Raw genomic sequence first — 18,434 nt, forward strand, 5'->3', positions numbered from 1 at the left:
GAGTTAATTTTTAGTTTTGTGTCCAGATGTCGCTACCAGTTGATTCTGAAATTCCCAGAAGCGATTCGCCGTTGTTTTTTCGAGAATCGGCGGCATCATTTTCACTTTTCAGACGCGTCACGTTCGCTCTCTAATGTCTTCGCGAAATATATCTTTTTTCCGAAATAAATTCTTTTAATATTACGAACAAATGTAACAAAAATGTAATAGCAATTGCATTGACTCATTATCTGCACGTTTAATGCATTGATGCATTTCTAATCAATGGATGTTTCTTTCAAATAAGATATCAATGTCGGTGTAAGTACGAAGTTTAATGATAAAACGGGCTATATTTACTGTGCATATTAATCAATGATTGCTCATGATAGAGTTCTTTAGAACTGATTTATCTCAAATTTATCATTTTTTATAATGTCATTTAGTATGGACGATTTTATCATATTTCTGTAATGTAATATATCACGAAATATTAATTGCATGCAAATGTAATTTCTTCTTGGAAAATTATTCCAAAAAAAAAGATGATAGGTACACTAAATATATTATCATTTATGTTAAACATGATTAAATAAGGCAGTCTATCAATAAATATTATATGAATACTCTCAATAGGTATTTAATGTATAATTAGTCCTAAACATTTACATAAAAATGCGAATACATATTTTTCGTTGCTATTAATTAAAATCTATTCTCCATTTTTCATAGAATAATTATTTACAATAGATATGGAGTAACTAGATTTCTTTTATGTTCTAAGTTCTTGATAATTTTTTTTAGATACAATGAAAGGCTAACAAAAAGACTAGCTACAACTTCTTTGCTACCGTGTTGACCAGTCTATTGCAACCCTCTAATTCAAGTATCTATTGATGTGGGTTGAAGCATGTGTAGAATAAGTTTATAGAAGTTGGGGAATGCTTGAGATGATCGATTTCTCCAAAGAATTAATAGAATTCTTTTTCTCCCTTACATGCTTGGTATTGATGATTGAAAATTTCTATGTAAAAAATAAAAAATTGAATGATTACATGGATGCTAAATATATTATTTGATATCATTAGATTTATTATAAGGAAGAAAGAAATCTGTTAAAGAAAAGGAACCTGTTAAAGAAAAGGAACAATGATGAGAAACATGAACGATTGACCACGTGCATTTGTTATGGAAGAATTACTCAAAATGGGTAAAATGACTCAATCGCTAGTGATTCAGCTGAAAATAAAACTTACTTTTATAAATACAGCAATAAAAAGAATGATATCAATTTCAAACTTTAATGGCAATAATGCAAAAATAACATACATTATTGATTTCTTTTATTTCAAATTATAATTTCAAATCGAAATTGCTGATAATTTATTATAACTTGATAGGAAATCAATTACATAACAATTAATTGTTCTAGAAATAATGGAAGTTCTGAAATCAATAGCTTTTATTACATTATTCACATCATGTTATTCAATTTATTTAATTAAATAACATAAAATTGCAAAAATATTCATTGATATTACAGTTGAATAAATAAATTGTAAGAATAATCGTAAAAAATTATCTTTAAATTACATTTCTCAGTGTCGTAATGAAATTTTATTCAAAATCGATTGAAAAGAAATGAACTTATCTGAAATATCTATCAGTGACACGATAATGAAATATTTCAAAGAACTTCACATATATCTTGGACATGAATATTTTATATTATTCACTAACTTTTTGCTTTTATTTTCAATTTAGGAGATCGAATGAAATCAGTTGCTGTCGGAGTACTGCCTGCTTTTTTAGCTGATTGGATTGCTGTTCGGATTGCGGCAAATGATGTTGAAGAACAAGAAGTAATAACTGTGAAGAATTCGTTGCCACTAATAAATGAATATTAATAAGTCTTATTGATATTTCGTGCACCGGTAGACTTGCAGATGTTGCATACTGTGTAACAGTAAGAGGTATTTTCATTTTTTTTTACATTCATAATTTTTTTAAGTTTATCATTATTACTGTTTATGAGTACTCCAACAAAACAATCACTTAGAATTAATAAACTTTAATTACTTTTTAGAGTATGGTGGTTGAATGACTATTTGTCAATACTTCCTTGGAAACCAATTCTCTTCTGGTTACGATCTTGTATCGAATTTTTATGACGAATGAACCAACTATAACGAAAACAAGCTCTACCAGCTCCTCAGCTTTGCAGGTACGGTAAATTAAGCAATTCGCATGCCAAACCAATATTCATGACATTTGGATCAATAATTTTTTTCTTATCGTCTTTGACTTTTCACTTTGATCCATAATGATTACTTTTTTTATAACAATTATTTTGTGATCTGGTTATGAAAGTAAGAGATATTTATTTTCCAGTTTCGAGGTCTTATGGTATATCAACTCGTTATTGTGTTATATTTGAATCTTATGCATAAAAAAATTTAGTCAATCAATACATTTAACATCGTAGCAATCGTCTAAAGTGCAGTGTTTCAGCAACCCATTGTTCTTATCTCGTTCATTATTCGAATTACAGCCATAGAATTCTACTGAGATTTCTATATGCTTATTTGAATACAATCACGATGATTTTTCAACACTTTTTACAGTGATGAACGTTATGGTTTTTATTTAAAGGTCCATGTAGGGTATATGCTGTTCAAAACATTTGACCTACATTTTTTTAATCAAGCATTAGGTATTTTCTTATAGAAAAATAAGTAGTAAGTTGTAGCATTTATTAAAGATAGATTTGATGAAGGAATGATAAGATTTAAGTCTGATAAAATATCAAGCTTCTATTTTTTGAGACCTTTTAAATCCATGTAATAAATCTTTCAAATTTAATTGAAGACTCCGGTGCCAAAATGACGTTAATTGTAAAATATGTTTCAAAAATTTCACTTTAATATATATTTAACAGACATTTATCAAAGATATTTACTGTAAAGTTTCTTATAACATTTAAAATTTTAATTGGGACAACATTATTGATCCACCTTTAATTATTAAAAATACAAATGCTCTCTAATGTTGACCTATAAACTAGCTTGATATTTTTATTTTATTACTACTATAAATGTAATAGAAGTAATTATATAAGTCATTTAAATGTAGTATAAATTATCAGACTTAAATTTGGTTAATTATTGAAGAAAAGACTTCTAGAATCTTCGACCTGTTGTTTCTGTGATCAGTTGACCCGACTTCCTTTTAGGGATCGTCGTATTAATAGGAAGTATCCTTGTAACTGCGCTTGTCTGCTTTCATTGGTATCAGACATTGGATTGTGTGTTGTTGATCATCACTCTCATGTATTTCTGGCTTCCAGTGTGAAAACGATTGCAAATAAAAATCTTGGCCACTTGTTCACTCACTTTGGTATAGTGGTGGTGGTGTTACCAGTTTAGTGGGAACTTGTCGGAGATTTTAAAAGAGATCGCCGAAGAAAAATGTACAACCCTGTTTTTTGCCATTCGTTAGAGGTGTAAAGAAACAAGAATCAGTCTCAGCTTGAAATTACGTTGTAGTTATTCGCGGCTTCCAGTTCATTTAAAGGTCTTCAAGATCTACAGCATCTAGAGAGTTGTCGATTAAGAAAAAATTAATCATTTTTCTCAACATGAGCTAACTTATTCCTTAATTAAATATTGATAGAGTTAATTCTATTTTATAAGAATGCATTACAATAATAATAAATTTAATTTTAGCAATAAAAGTGTCATAGACAAAATAACTCTTAAAGAAATGAAAACTTTAGAAGGTTGATGCTGCTTTTTATGCATGATGTGCAATGAAACTGACAAGGTTGAACTTGCCCCTCAAGAAGTATGTAGGAATTGAATCTCTGTGATGTAATACAAGATACATTATCATCATCCTAGACAAAATGAATCTTTTTTTCTTAGCATAATGAGAATCTGTGAGTGACGATGGCAAATTAAAGTCCTTGAAGAAAAGTAGCTCAAGTTCAATGGTGGTGTTTATTGTCATTGAATGTAAATCTCTGTTAGAGTCAACGGTACTTGTAAAGTGTCAAGACAGTCTTTTAAGTCTTTTGAAACAATAATTAATTAACAATATACCAGCACTTTATTTCAAGAAATATCACAACCTAGGTTAAATAAATTTACCAATTTATTTACTTAATTTACTTCTATATCTGTCTTCATTTTTTAATCACATTCAATTAATTTCAAGTTCTTAAAATACTTTTATATTTTATAGACTTTTTATTAGTGACCTTATTCTATTATTTTCTTTTTTTATTATCCAATCTTTTTCTTTATTTACCAACAGAGCTCTTACATTAGAAGTTTGCTATAAAATAAGTTGAAAACTTATGAGCAAACCTACTAGTTAGTTTTCGTTGTTTTTAAAAAAGATAAATTTATAGATCTTAGATTCCACAATAATACCACCGATTTGTTGTACTAGGCTTTAAGATTAACATGGTGACACTGATTCGAAGACAAATGGTTTAAAGTCTAGCAAATTTTTTCTCGTACAAAAACAGTCTTTCAATCTTCTAGTGATATATACCAGTGAACGTAGCTTTCTATGGAAGGTCTATCAATATTCGTACATGCTCAAACATATATACCTAGCCGTTTAATCACCAATCAGTAGTAAAAGTAATTCACCAATCCCTGTACGTCTATCGCAGTAACGCGAATCGGTATATCTTGTGGTCAGTGGTGCGTGCACGTATATTCTTACATCTTGAAGAGGACAGAAACGCATAGGCTCGAAGTTAAGACTTTATAGACCTCTCAACAACGTAGGCAGGAGTTTGTTGCGCGTGATATTAGGGAAAAGTAGTGAAATAAGAGAAAAGGACACAGGGAAGTCATTAATCGACTTGGAATGTGGAACGAGTTGGAATTTAAGAAAAAAACAAAAAGAGACAGACAGACAGGACAATGGGACCAGGCGGTGGTCCTCGAGCTTCTGCCCACGCGCTCTTAAATGGCTTTTAAGTTCCGTCAGACGTCTATTAAATCTTGTGACTTGAATTGTCCCGGATACGTCAACAGTAGCAATACCTAACATTTAGTAACGTCTTTTATCTCCCTGTTCTCTTCTATGCACGTGCGCATTATCAAATGAATATGTTTGACTTAATACTTACATTAAACTTTCATTAGCCACTGAATAAACTTCATATTTTCTGATGCAAGGGATCATTTGAAACTAGCTAATTTATCTCATGTGGTAAATAATTTGTACAAATATTTGTCATGCTTTATTTAATTAAAGAGTACTTTTTTTTTTTAAATATATTGTAACATTTCAACTAATTGGCTGTTTGGAAAACATGATTTAATCATTTTGACCTGAAGTGGAACTTTATATTTGATGATGTCTATGAATGGAGTCAATAGACTCTAAAGATTATATTTAAAGAAATCAATGAGTGAAAAGGAATCAAAGTTTATTGTAAGTTAATGACCATATTTATAAGCAATGTAAAAATATTTTATAATATTTCATAACACAAATAATGAGCACTATGATGCAATGTATTATCAGTTCAGGAGAGAAGTTTAGAAAAAATATTAGAAATTTTTGTAAAGTATTTAAGATAATTTTATCAAATAAGTAAATCATTCTGCATAAGACAGATCATTTATTCTATTCAAATTTATCATAAATTAATGTTAAAATTGCAAAATACTGTTCAAAACAATATCTGCATAATGAGCTTCTTTGAAATTTCAAACGTTACCTAAAATGTTAAAATATGAAAACAATTAAAATGTACATTAATTGATCTTTATTACAAAGTCTGTGTAATTAAAAATTAATTTTATACAATAGAACTGAACAAGAGAGATTTCAATGAAGCTAAGAGAATTATTACTGTCTATATTAATGTTCATTTCCGCTTGTCATTTCCAGATGATTGATGGCATCAACGTGACGTGTCGAAGTATCAATTAATTGTTCTCCAGCCTGGTGAGTTGTTTCAAGACATTCAGCTTTATTTTGATTCGGCTTTAATTCCTATTTATATCGTTCGTTTAATGGATAATTTACGTTGGCGCAATTTAATGGCAAATCTAGACATATTGCACATAAAATGAGACCATGATGTAGCTCCTCTGTGTCCTCGATCACGACGGGGTGTCGAGTCTTACCACGATTAACTTCAAATATGGTAAGTGAGGGTCATTGTAAGAATAGATTGATCAACAATTTGATATCTTGAAAAATAATAGCTATAATCGTAATTTAATATTTTCTCACAACAATCATCAATGCAATTGATTGTTAAGACTCGTTTCTTATTAGTGACTCACGTGGTAACCAATATTTCTATAGCTAATTTGCATTTTACGAGTTTCAGAATTTTAATTTCCAAATTGCTTGGGCGTAAAGTTGTAAAATGGAAAAGGTAAATCCATTCGCCGGTGTGTGATTGAGCCCGAATATGGAAAACACAGGGTCGCTAAGATATATTACTGTGGCTCCTCTTAGCGCCATTGTACGACTTTGTTTTCATCTCATCGCGTTCTTTGTGAACAACGCAGTATAATAATAATGCTGCTATAAAAGGTTCTAATGAAAAATATCAAGGAAAATATTACGCAGAAATTTCGGAGTCTTTATTATTCTTCATTCTTAGGCTTCAATGCCACCAAGGAAATGCTTGTCGTTAATAGGTTCTTGATCGATTCTTCTTGTAGGAAAATTTGTGGTTTGATACATAAATAATTTTCCACCATCATATCTCTATATGTTTCATTAAACGATTTTTCACTTTGATATATCGAGTTGATATAGCCAGATAACAATTGTAGAGTTAATTAAAATTTATTGCGTTTTAATGGAATTGAAATTCATTAAAAAAATTCGATTGTTATTTAAATGTTTTATTGGGAAATATTTTGTTTAAATTGAGGAACCTTGAGATACCAAAGTATATTCCCTTATCTATGAAGTAAAAAAAAAGATTTACGATCAATACAATTTAACAAAATATCATGCTAATTGGATTGATTGCGTCAATGTAAAAATATGTGGGAAGTTGTAAATACTCTTGATTAATAATACCTTGTCATCTGTATTGACAATAATGTTGTTCATAATTGAATAACAAATGTCTTGATTATTATAGCATTTATCCACTTGTCTTATCCATTGTGTCTTTTTACTTTTGTTACATTCGCTGCAGGTCATGCGACCGCCACTCGTAGATTATTTTCAGCCCCGGAACCGCGTACTCGAGATTCCGACATCACTGCGTAACCATTGAAATTTGACCAGTAGTTATTTCATTTATTTTTATCTTTCTGCTATAAGTGCATGACACTCTCTTCAATAGTTTGATAGACTGAATCAGTGGGTGCACTCTAAAGCTCAACGCCCATCCAATCATCATACATATTGGCCTACGCGTCTGCTGATCTCCACAAGTCCTTTCATAATCCCGTACATTATACACCATAAGTTGACTCATGCTTCCATGTGTCGAACAGACTGTAGATCTCTCGCGAATTTGGCGCCGACGCGATGACGGAGATCGTCGACCGATTTCACGCCATGCGTGGGTTAATGACGCCGACTTGATCGCCGCTCTGTTCGACTGGTCAGAATCAAAAACTCAAGAGAGAAAATTCCATACACTCTTTGCCCATTCTGCATCACTCAGAAAATTATTTTGGAAATTAAGGATCATCAAGAGGGTTGGATTAATTTTGGAGTTATTTGTTTCAGGCTGGATTACTTGGAGTAATTGGTTGATGAATTGGACAGTTCTTGAAGGATTGGTGGCAAATTTTAATTCTAATAACCATTTTATTGAGTAACTGTATCAGGACAAAATGTTGATATGTTGGAGTTGGTATCTTAGGCTAGCAAAATTGTTCAGAGTCCTTTGAACTTGAAGATTCAAACAGGGATTTGAATAGGGAACAGCTAGACTGTAATATTATTACTACCTCCCTGCTACTTCATTACTACCTGTTCCATAAATAATCATTAAATGACCCTGGTTTTATTATCTTTTCGAGACCTTAACCTACTTCATTATCAGTAGCTAGTGTCATGATTGTGCAGGATACTAAGTAAGATCTAGGTGGTGGGTACCAGCAGCTAGTGTACGGAAGCTAGTGACTAAGTACAGCTATTTTGGAAGTGGATTTGAAGTTGATATTATTAATAATTTTTTTTACCACCATATCGAGTAAGTCTCTTCAATAATTAAGTAGGCTATGCTCAGGACTCCAGTATAAGACTTATGCTTTATTTACAGGAAAATTGATGAATTATTTTTATTCAAATAAGGAAGAAGAAGAATGGTTGTAAAATAGTGAGGGGTATCAAGATACAAAGGAACAAGTTAGAATGGATATTTGTGAATGGTGAACTAGATTTATAGAGTAGTTCATGTAGGTCTGTAAGAACGTAGTGAAAGATGTCAGGTGGGTAAGATGTACACTTTCCGTCTGCACAAGTATCACTGACGACATTTAAGGGCATACGCTCGCTTTTTCTTGCGAGTTTCTGACAAGTCGAGTGTGTGTCTTGCATTATGCATACATGTGCCACGCAACACTCACAGGACTCGAATTCGCACGTGCAGAGACACTTTTATTGCATGTTTATGCGATCTTTTCTGTGAAAGAGTCATCTTTTCTTCTGGTATACTAATTTGGAGCAGTCGTTACCATTTTATACGTGACAAGCAAAATCGATCAATTGACGTTTCAGGCGCCAAACTTTTATGAAAAAGAAATCCCAATATTTTTCAATTGATTGCTTAATTCATGTAGATACCAATGAGCCCACATGTAAAAATTCATACGAGCTCTCAAGGCTAAAATAAATTTACAAGTGTCATTGAGCCATTCGAAAATAATCTTTGATGCTGTTGAATCCTCATGGGTTTATTATTGTTCAAATTTGCGATGTCTACATTTATTATTTTTTTTCTTTCTTTACGATTACTTCCAAATGTCCTCGAGCTTAAACGAATGACGCATAACTAATTGTAAGATCACGACGCGTCCCGCCCCTGGCAATATCGGTCAGTAAGACCATGAACCCGCGGGTGGATTAAACGAGAAAAGAGTTGACGACTTGGTGTGGTCCTTAAGATTACCTTAGATGGGCAAACATTTATTTCAAATGATTTCTTCCACTTACTAGAGGCCAAACTTGCCACTTTATGAAATTTTATCTTTTGTTGTTTTCTGTCATGATGATAATTAATAACAACCAAGTTCTACCACTATGTAACTTCATTTAAATTTATAAACTTTGCCAATAGAAAGAAATCGCCATGAAAGTGAAGGTGAAATATATGCTTTGCATAGAAACCTTGCGGAATAATATATAACAGTAGCATCTATCAAATGCTAATCTCCACTTTGATACGTGTACAGCATTTCGTATTTGTTTCAAATCGAGAAACATAAACAGTGAATTTAAATGATGGAAATTATTTTAAATAGCTGGAGAGTGGGTGCAACCCCCAAGGTCCATATCATCAACTTTCTTGTAAGATTAATCTGTGATTAACAATTTTCAATTTTTATTGATAATATTTTGTTATTTCCTTACGGTTTAAGACCGTAATCAATTTTATTATTTTAAAAAACTTGTTTAAACAAAATATTTGCTAGATCCAATCCTATCAAAGTCTAATGATGTGTTGTCTTCACCAATACACATTGATTGATTTTTCAATAGTTATGATACTATTTTCTTCATGAGTTATTGTTTTAGAAAAATGTGTTTATGTGCACACTTAGACTTTAGAACATGATTGTTCAAAATGACAAATGATTCTTGAACATGAAGATATGTCAGAAAGTGTTAGTTTTGATTTTCGGATTAATTATGATAACTTTCTACTGGGAATAAAATATGAACAAGTTTAGAAAATACATGCTGATAGACTGAAGAGATGAAAACAATTACATCTTACGCAGCATTGTTATTTTCATTGAAAAGAAAATTTTAGTCAAGCTAATACAATCTGTCTTCCACTTTCTCCTGAAATTTACGATAAAAATGATAATTTATTCCTTGGAAATGCATATATCAGTAGTTCATGAACAATAGCCATAGATTACTGCTTTATAAGTCCTACTAGAAAGCATAAAAGCATTGCATAAAAATAATCAAAGTTCCAAGTGACATGTATGTTGCACACAAGTCTAGCGAAATAGTCTAAACAACTTGTAGTTTAGTTCTCATATTTCAAAAATTGTACACTTTACAACACTTAGTGCGACTTATTGCTTGACTAGCACGAGAAGATTGATGACTCTCCCTCATAGAGATTTGCCGGAGGCTGGATTTCGCTCTCCGGAAGGCTATGAACTCTCCTGAGGCGATTGGACAGTGCATGTTGAATGTATACATGTGTTGGCCACGGTTCTTTTGACTCCCTTAGATGGAGAAACTTTTTTATTTGAAGTGGTTTTTACATTGGAGGCCGATGGTGCACGCGGACGATGATCAACCAGATACAATCCGACGTCTGCAACGAACGAAAGTGGACGGGCGCCATTGCAAGGATACTTCCTATTAGTGTGACTGTCCCTATAAGGAACTCGGGTCAACCGGTCGCAAGAATTGTGCATCGAATCTTTTCGAGGTCATTTCCTAAATAATGTACAAGATAAGAACGACCGATTACCTTCTCCGAACACTAAACTTTGAGGGATCAAGGCAGATCATTCTCCTCAATGTATTCGCGTTCCATCGATACATTTATATCCTCAGAAATTCTTGCTTTATTTTTCAGTTCCATCGATAAGAATTATTTTATTTATTGACATTGAAATCTGGTCTTCTTAATTATGAAATATTAAGTATTCTTTTTTAAAGCCTTTTTTTGAAATTGATTGGTGGAGATCATTGCAAATCAATGACTTCAAGTTTCTAATTCATCTTAAGAGAGTATTTTATTGTCCAAGATAGTATGGCTAAAATATAAAAATAAACTGAAAACAGTAAGTTTATTATTATATTAAAGATAAGCATCTAAATGAATTTTTTGGCACATTTGAAAATGCTTAAACGACTTTTATAATAAATTATCAAATATCGTAGTTTTCATTATTTCTCTAATAAGACCAAAATACTCATATTTAAAAATGTAATTATTGTAATTAATTATAGTAATATTGATGGTCTGATGACAACCCATACTACCTTAAGAAAATTTATAAATCCATTGAAAAACATTTTATTTTTATTTATTAAAGCAAATATTTTTTGTTAGAAGATAATAGTTAACTTAATAAATATTGTTGAGAGTTCATTGTATTCATGAACCAACCAGTCTTTTGAGCAACAGAAAATACTCTTTAGAAACCCATGACATTGATTTAGAATTTTTTTGATTATTTTATAATGATATAATTACTATCTAAAAAAGCACTAATTTTTAACATACTTTTTAAAAATTATTTCCTACTTTTCAAAGAAATTTTAAAATATATTTAATGTGTTTTTTGATTGTTAATTTCAAAGAAAAAATAATTCTAAAAATCAATTAAGAGTAATGAAATAATGCAAAATTAATTTCTTACAAAACCGAGAGTGAAATTGAAGCATAATAAAGAGATTCACTAATTACGCTGTATGGTTCTAACGGTAATGAGTGAAATTTTATTCTTCCTACTTTACCAGGTGTAATTTCCGCTGAATTAATAATAGTTATCACCTATAGCATAATTAAAGAAAAATTGTTACTTAGAATTTAGAAACACCAATTTATTTTTTCATATAAATCACTATTAAGGTTTAATTAATATTTATAAGTACTTACCTGAAAGTCTTTATTATCAATTGTATAGTAAATACAATTAAGAATAACTATTCTCATTGATGATGAAAGTTTACATCTTCAATTCAGTATTTGCAAAATTTCAATGCTTGCTAACAAGACTACATTATCTTTTAGCAAAAATTAAAAATTAAATTCTGCAAAAAATTTGAATCTTTTGGTATTAATTTTATCTAATAATTTCCTAGTTTTTATTATTATCATCAGAATATCTTTTTATTATTATTAATAGTAATAATAATAATAATAAAATCTAAAAATAAACATATGATTAAATTTAATTAATCAAAATTTGATCTTTGTTCTTCAACAAAATTATCATAATTGCTAAAACATAATTTAGATTTGGCCTCTGTTGAAAAAGATAGACATTGAATATATAAACATTATTGATTTGGTATCTCCCAATATATGCAAGCCACTGACAAGTGCGTATGTCTGAATACGTGGGCAGTATTTGAGCGTATCTGTTTGAGACGGTCGAAGTGCCCGGAGGCACCTGTAAGCCGCCCACAAGAAAACTGCTCATGGGCAATGTGAGATATATATATACTTTAGTCGCTTGCCCGATGAGTATACCAACCATTTTGCCTATATATTAGACAAGAAACATTTCGTATTGTAATGAAATTTGTTATTTGTTTCTTGACATCTATCGAAACACAGACAAGGCTTGCAGTAGCTTGCATGTACACACATAAACATCAGGAGATTGCCTGTATCATACTGAAATGCACTTTCTAAACATACATCACCTAAATTGTTGGTCAAACATACTTATCTTTCATTCAATTTTAAATGATCAAATACAAAAATGTTACTAAGACTTCTACAAGCTCCCACGCTTGCTTTTTATTAGTATATTTTTAAAAACTTCGAATTATTTATTTATTTTTTAGATTGTGTATTTCTAGACTGAGAGTATTTAAATAATGTAATTATTATTCGAGTATCAGATGGAGATTATTGGATGACGTTAATGAAAAATTATCCTGTTTTTTATTTGTGCTGAGTTCTTCACAGTTGGAGTCCAAGTAATATAGCCAGTCTCACCATATTCGGCAAGGACACTGTAGTCTTCTTGATATGATGGTTTTGTTATTACGAGAACTTAACACTTTAACTACTTTAAAGATAATTTGATGCTCGGATATAATTTTTTTATTAGATAGAATTACTTCTTCTTCCAGATGATAATTTAATTAATTTCCATCTTTTACTTACCTTCGTGATTCAAGTGCTTTATTATATTATTTATTCCAAGTATTCTTTTTTAAATTTATTGACATTTGCTTTCGTTAAGTAATTATAATTCAAACTTTTAATGAAGTTTAATTAAACTTTTTAATTGTTTTAATAAAGTTCTGAGTGCTCTCAGATGGTGGTAAAAGTCTTTTCAAAAATAATCGCTGATTAATTGTAAAATAATAATGAGTATACCAAGTTAATTATTTTAAAGTCAAGAGAAATATTTATAAAAATAATCATAATAATTTGTCTTCTGTAGCTTCTTTAATTAAATTCTTTGCCAATAATTTTTATTTATTGTAAAAGCTTCAAATTATTACTTTTCTTGATAACTATCATCATGATAAAATAATGAAACATTTTATTTGATAATCAATTAAATTATTATTGCTAATATTTATTACTACAATTAATTAATAAGATTTATAAAAATACACTCAAATACTTACAATCAATATCATAATAATATTTCCTGATACGTAAATATTTTTTTCTAAATTCTAAACAAGTATTCCCCTATTAACTTAATCTAACAGAAAAAGAACGATGTAGAAGCATGCAGATACAGCACAAAAAAATGTTATTCTTAATTGACACAATTCCCACTTCTATAAATTAATGTTATTTATCTATCGTATAAATTCCAACTCATTAAAGTGGTCGATTTCTGTAGGAATCAAATGACAAGAGTAATATATATAAAGTTTTACAGTTTTTATTTAATTTTGATTCTTCACCTATCATACAACTTCGTTTCGTTGATAACATAATATAATAGGAGAATACAAACAACATTTCAGCATTAAAATTATAGTAATAAAATAATAAGAATTAGAAATGGTTATATTTATAATAATGACAATAGTCATAGTCGTAAACCTAACGATAGTAGTAAGATAACGATTATCTTTGCAGCAGATAATCGTCATAGAATTATAAATCAGGAAAGAACGGGTAGTGATGATGATAACAATTATTACAAGTATATGATGGCAAAATCCTACAACATAAGATGGTAGCCGATAATAGTTGAATTTATTATTTATCAGATATCATAATAATGCCACCAAATACGATGAATGGGGTTTACTAAGCTTAGGCATAAGAACATACGTGGGCGTGTGGATATTATACACCTCACAGTATTCCCTTGGTAGATGATCATTTCTTTCAAAGTATAATCGTTGCAGACTGAGTCACGTGTATAATTAATTTGCTGAAACCTCGGAAAATTTTCTTAGGCGATAAGTAAGTCAACTTATGTAATATCGTACATGATGCTAACAAACAAATTACTGGTGTGAAAGTGAAAAAATTTTTATACTCAAGACTTGGACTGGATTTCAGAATTTTTATTCTTCTACAAAATTTTCTCTCTTTAATAGGTGTGCTAAAAAATAGTTTTCTTTCATTATCTATTACTTCTTTTTTTGTACGATATTGTTTCTTTTAAACTTGTCCTCTGAATCTACGTTTATAAAATTAAGCTCAAGTGCATCGAACTCGACCTTCTAAGGTCTAAGGTATATCTATGAAATTTGTTGAATCTTCTTCTATAAGACACTTGGTAAAAAAGCCGTCCACTAGGTTTGTTTTTTTTTGTAAAAAAAATTCTAAAAGGTTGACAATGACATATCATATGTTTTCTAATGCAGTCTGTTAAGTTGAAAATTTGAAATATAGTACTAGCCAAAAATATCCTTTACATTGGATCCATTTAATATCAATCAAATGAATAATTAATACATGATAGATCTTTTTGATTAATGATTATTTGTTGGAATCACACTCTTCAAATTGAAATGCATCAAGAACTAGTGAACACATTGCCTAAAAATTTCGAAGAATATTTATTTTAAAGACTTTAATGATCACAAATATATTTAAAATTGTCTGGAACATTTTGGCCATTACTTTATTGGTAGAGCAGTCATTAATAGTTGCCTTCTTTACTTTTTAAAAAAGACAAAAGTATTTTATACATTATCATTTCCTTCAATCTTTTGATTAAAATCACTTAAAGCGAAGTTAACATACAAATAAATTGATTTCAATAAATATAACCGATAGACTATATAAATAAATAATTTCTAGAAAACAATTATGCCCATTGGCTTTAAAAATTATCAAGTTTTGTTTTTTTTTTCTATAATGAACCATAGAAATATTGAATTATCAATACCATTCCAACCATGTTGTCTTTTAATATTGAATATCTCTATAGATTAATTGATTGGAAGTAGATTTTAATGTTAAAGAAATCAAGTTCAACAACGCAAGACACTCAATGTCCAAAAATATCTTATTTTAAATATTTAAAAACTTCAATTAGTCCATATTTCAATTGATGAATATTATATTCTTGAAATAAGAAGTAATCAGCTGATAAACTAATGATTAATAATAATTAATAATCAATCATTAATCATACCTATATAATTATTTAGCTCTATCATCGTCTTTAAGCACCATTCTGAAAGCTCAACCAATGCTCTCGCGGTATCATCGAGGTATTTTTCTCGCTGCTGCATCGAGTAAAAAAATGCTCAAGGATATTAGGTTTTCTTTCATGATTTTTATAATCTGACATAATCCTCTTCCTCTATATCATCCTATAATTAATTTCCTGGAACTGGCCGTATAGAAAAGAAGAAATTACATAAAACATCCTATCGTTGTCTACTCCCGCAGCAACGCTTTGCCGATATGCTTCTATTTTTTTTTAGTATACTTAGTCCAGTCTATTGTCCTGATACTTGACCTTAGAAAAAATGAAATCTAATTATTTCATTTTTTAAAATTTGATTTTAATCAATCACCTATCGCTCTTGCGATTGTTGATTATTAAGCTGCTCTTATGAAGCCCCGTTGAAAACGGAATTTTCGACTTTATATTTACTTATTGCTGAAGATCTATCAGTTGAATATGATCTTACGAATCAAGACTATAATTACAAAACATTTGATTCATGAGTTAAAAAAACATCGAGCAGGATCTCAAGTACTGTCAGATGCTACAGACATGGCTCTCTTATAGACAGGTGCAGGGATACGTGAAAAGTTTCCACGTTCTGTGGTGGCTTTTGGATCTTTTCTTGGGCTGGTAACAACCTGGACCTCTTGAGGCAATGTAACAGTTCCGTTTCCATCAATCCACGCCCGCGTGAACTCTAGATTCGGTTCTCCCTCATTGGCATGACTGTGATAATCTCTTAAAAGGTCTTGGAGTTTTTGTACAACTTGTTTTTCATCTTGCAGATGTCCCACTTTCTGCAAGATCTGTTCTAATAACGGATTAGCTACTTTGGTAGGTGATGACTGTAGAGATACGCTATTTGTTGGTTTTATTCTTCTTCCATTTCTATCATACTGGATTTCATTTATTCTTGACTTGGATAGACTTTGTCGAGCAAAGTTCTTTCGCGAGAAACTCGTGGGTGAAGCATTGACGTTTCCATTACCATTCATTGTAGGTGAAGAGGACGGATTAACAAAGGTATCAGAAGATAATCCAGGCCTTTGCCTTGACTGCCTTCCATTCCACGTGTTGCTACCAGCCGTTAGATGATTTTGATTAAGTCTTGGAACTCCTGATGCTTTACTGACAGTTCCTGCTGGTGGTAATTTTTTAATACTATTTCTTACGACATTTCGTTTAAGAGGACTTCCTTCAGGACTTGAATTACCTTCTCTTGGTGTTCTACTACCAGAAGAACATCTAGATAAATTGCTATTTTCACGAACCATTGAATTCGCACGAGGCGTTCGTTCGCCTGATGATGGAATGCTTCGTGATGGTGAACCACGTAAGGGACTTGGTGGTGATACTTTAGTCTTCCTTAAACCCGTTTCTATGCTGTCTGTATCAACACACGAACGTTCATTCTCCACTTTTGATGGTTCTGAAACAAATATAATACCTTTAGTTTAAATTACTGATGGATAATAACTTTATATTTACTGCGTGTTATATCAGATTTATTCATGACAGCATGCAAGGAAGTGGCTTGAGATTAAATGTAGGTAAGGAAATATTGGTGCATGTTCTGGTTGTTGTGATCGCGTCTGATTGCGAATAAGTACCACGTATAGATGACTCATGCTTTCCGAAAATGGAAGGTGCACCATACGGCTAACTACGCATTTCACTGAGCAACTTTAAGTCCTTCATGTGCTCGCTTGTTTTATATTATTACAACCAAGTAAAAGTATTCCCAAGAAAATTTATATACCTCAGTACAAAGAACGTACTTTTACAGAATTTTTTACTAATTGTTTTTGAATTTTCGAAATTTACAAGTGTCAACATCGCTATTTAAATCACTGATTTCTTTTTCTCTCACATAATACTAAAAGGATGTGGATATTAAATAATCTTATGGTACCAGGTCAACCTACGCGTGTCCTTCTCAGTGGTTCGCGTGGTTTTTAAGTGTCTCAACCACCGCCAAATTCGTCTTAAGGAACCGTGAAAGTCTCTTACTCTTGATATTTAACATAAAGCGTGGGTCTTAGTGTGAATGAAAGACTATAGGATTGTATTTCGTGTTGATAAATTTTTTTTCTGTCTTGTTAAGTGGTTGGGGTATAGTAAAGCCTCTCCACGTGTAGGTTCACCTGCGAATCTTCCAACAAGTTGACAATACATGATATAAACCTGACTATCCTTTCAGTCATATCTCTTTTAAATATGTAGATTTAAATGGACTGATCTCGTGCTTTAATTACAATTTTTATTGCTCTTTTATACATACTTGGATGTGAATTTTCTTGAGTAAATAAGAATGTGCCGTTGATTGAGTGTACTTAAGTGGAAGTCATGGAGGTGAGCGACGCAATTAACGCTCGAGCCGTTTGTAATTGCAAGAATAAATTATTCTGATGAGTAGAATTAGCTACTTTGCTTTGATTCAATGCCAAAAAGAAAAAAATTGCTATATGACATTGCGCATTTTGATTGAAAATGACAAATATTATAACTTAATCAATCATGATTTAATTTATTTTTATTTACAGGTATAAATACTGGGTGTCAGATCAATTATTGGAATTGAATTAACCACAGCAATTTGTCATTAACAATATAAATGACTCAAAGAAAAAAATGGACAACTTATCTGCTTAATGCTCAACTAATCTACCGTCTTACTGCATTTAATCAGGTGTTTACAAGATGACATTTGATCCTTTTCTATATCTCATGATTCATAAATTATAATTTTATTTTTTCCTTTACCTAGGTTGATGATGTGTGATAGAAGAGGCAACTAAATAAAGCTGATCAAGGTAAGGATCGAGGTATAGAGATATAAAGATCACAAAATCAATGTATTATTATGTTCTAGGTAACTGTTCTATCAGCGCTATCTCCAAGGTATTTTTCTAT

At 30.8% G+C, this 18,434-nt stretch overlaps 1 protein-coding gene and 1 long non-coding RNA gene across 4 annotated transcripts in view; one reads left to right on the top strand and one right to left on the bottom strand.

Moving 5' to 3' along the window:
• The first annotated feature begins 100 nt into the window (after positions 1 to 100).
• LOC118067276 (uncharacterized) lies at positions 101 to 18,422 on the top strand. The gene is made up of 7 exons (XR_004690353.1): positions 101 to 300; positions 1,744 to 1,952; positions 2,066 to 2,203; positions 5,896 to 5,952; positions 18,065 to 18,210; positions 18,289 to 18,334; positions 18,394 to 18,422. It is a non-coding gene; the product is annotated as an uncharacterized lncRNA (long non-coding RNA).
• The window catches only part of LOC118067270 (GAS2-like protein pickled eggs), a 49,995-nt gene continuing 45,308 nt past the window's right edge, over positions 13,748 to 18,434 (bottom strand). The window contains exons 8-9 of one of the 3 annotated variants that reach the window (XM_035083922.1): positions 16,735 to 16,950; positions 13,748 to 16,659 (exon numbers count right to left, since the gene is read on the bottom strand). In XM_035083922.1, the coding sequence (XP_034939813.1) occupies positions 16,046 to 16,659; positions 16,735 to 16,950 (830 nt within the window). In that variant the 3' untranslated portion in view covers positions 13,748 to 16,045. Of the gene's footprint in view, positions 16,951 to 18,434 lie in introns of all 3 variants that reach the window. The other 2 variants (XM_035083921.1, XM_035083920.1) reach the window with 2 other exon arrangements.

This window comes from Chelonus insularis, unplaced genomic scaffold, assembly GCF_013357705.1.
Source record: "Chelonus insularis isolate UGA/USDA-ARS -01 unplaced genomic scaffold, ASM1335770v1 contig_376_pilon, whole genome shotgun sequence".
In the NCBI taxonomy this organism is placed as follows: domain Eukaryota; kingdom Metazoa; phylum Arthropoda; class Insecta; order Hymenoptera; family Braconidae; genus Chelonus; species Chelonus insularis.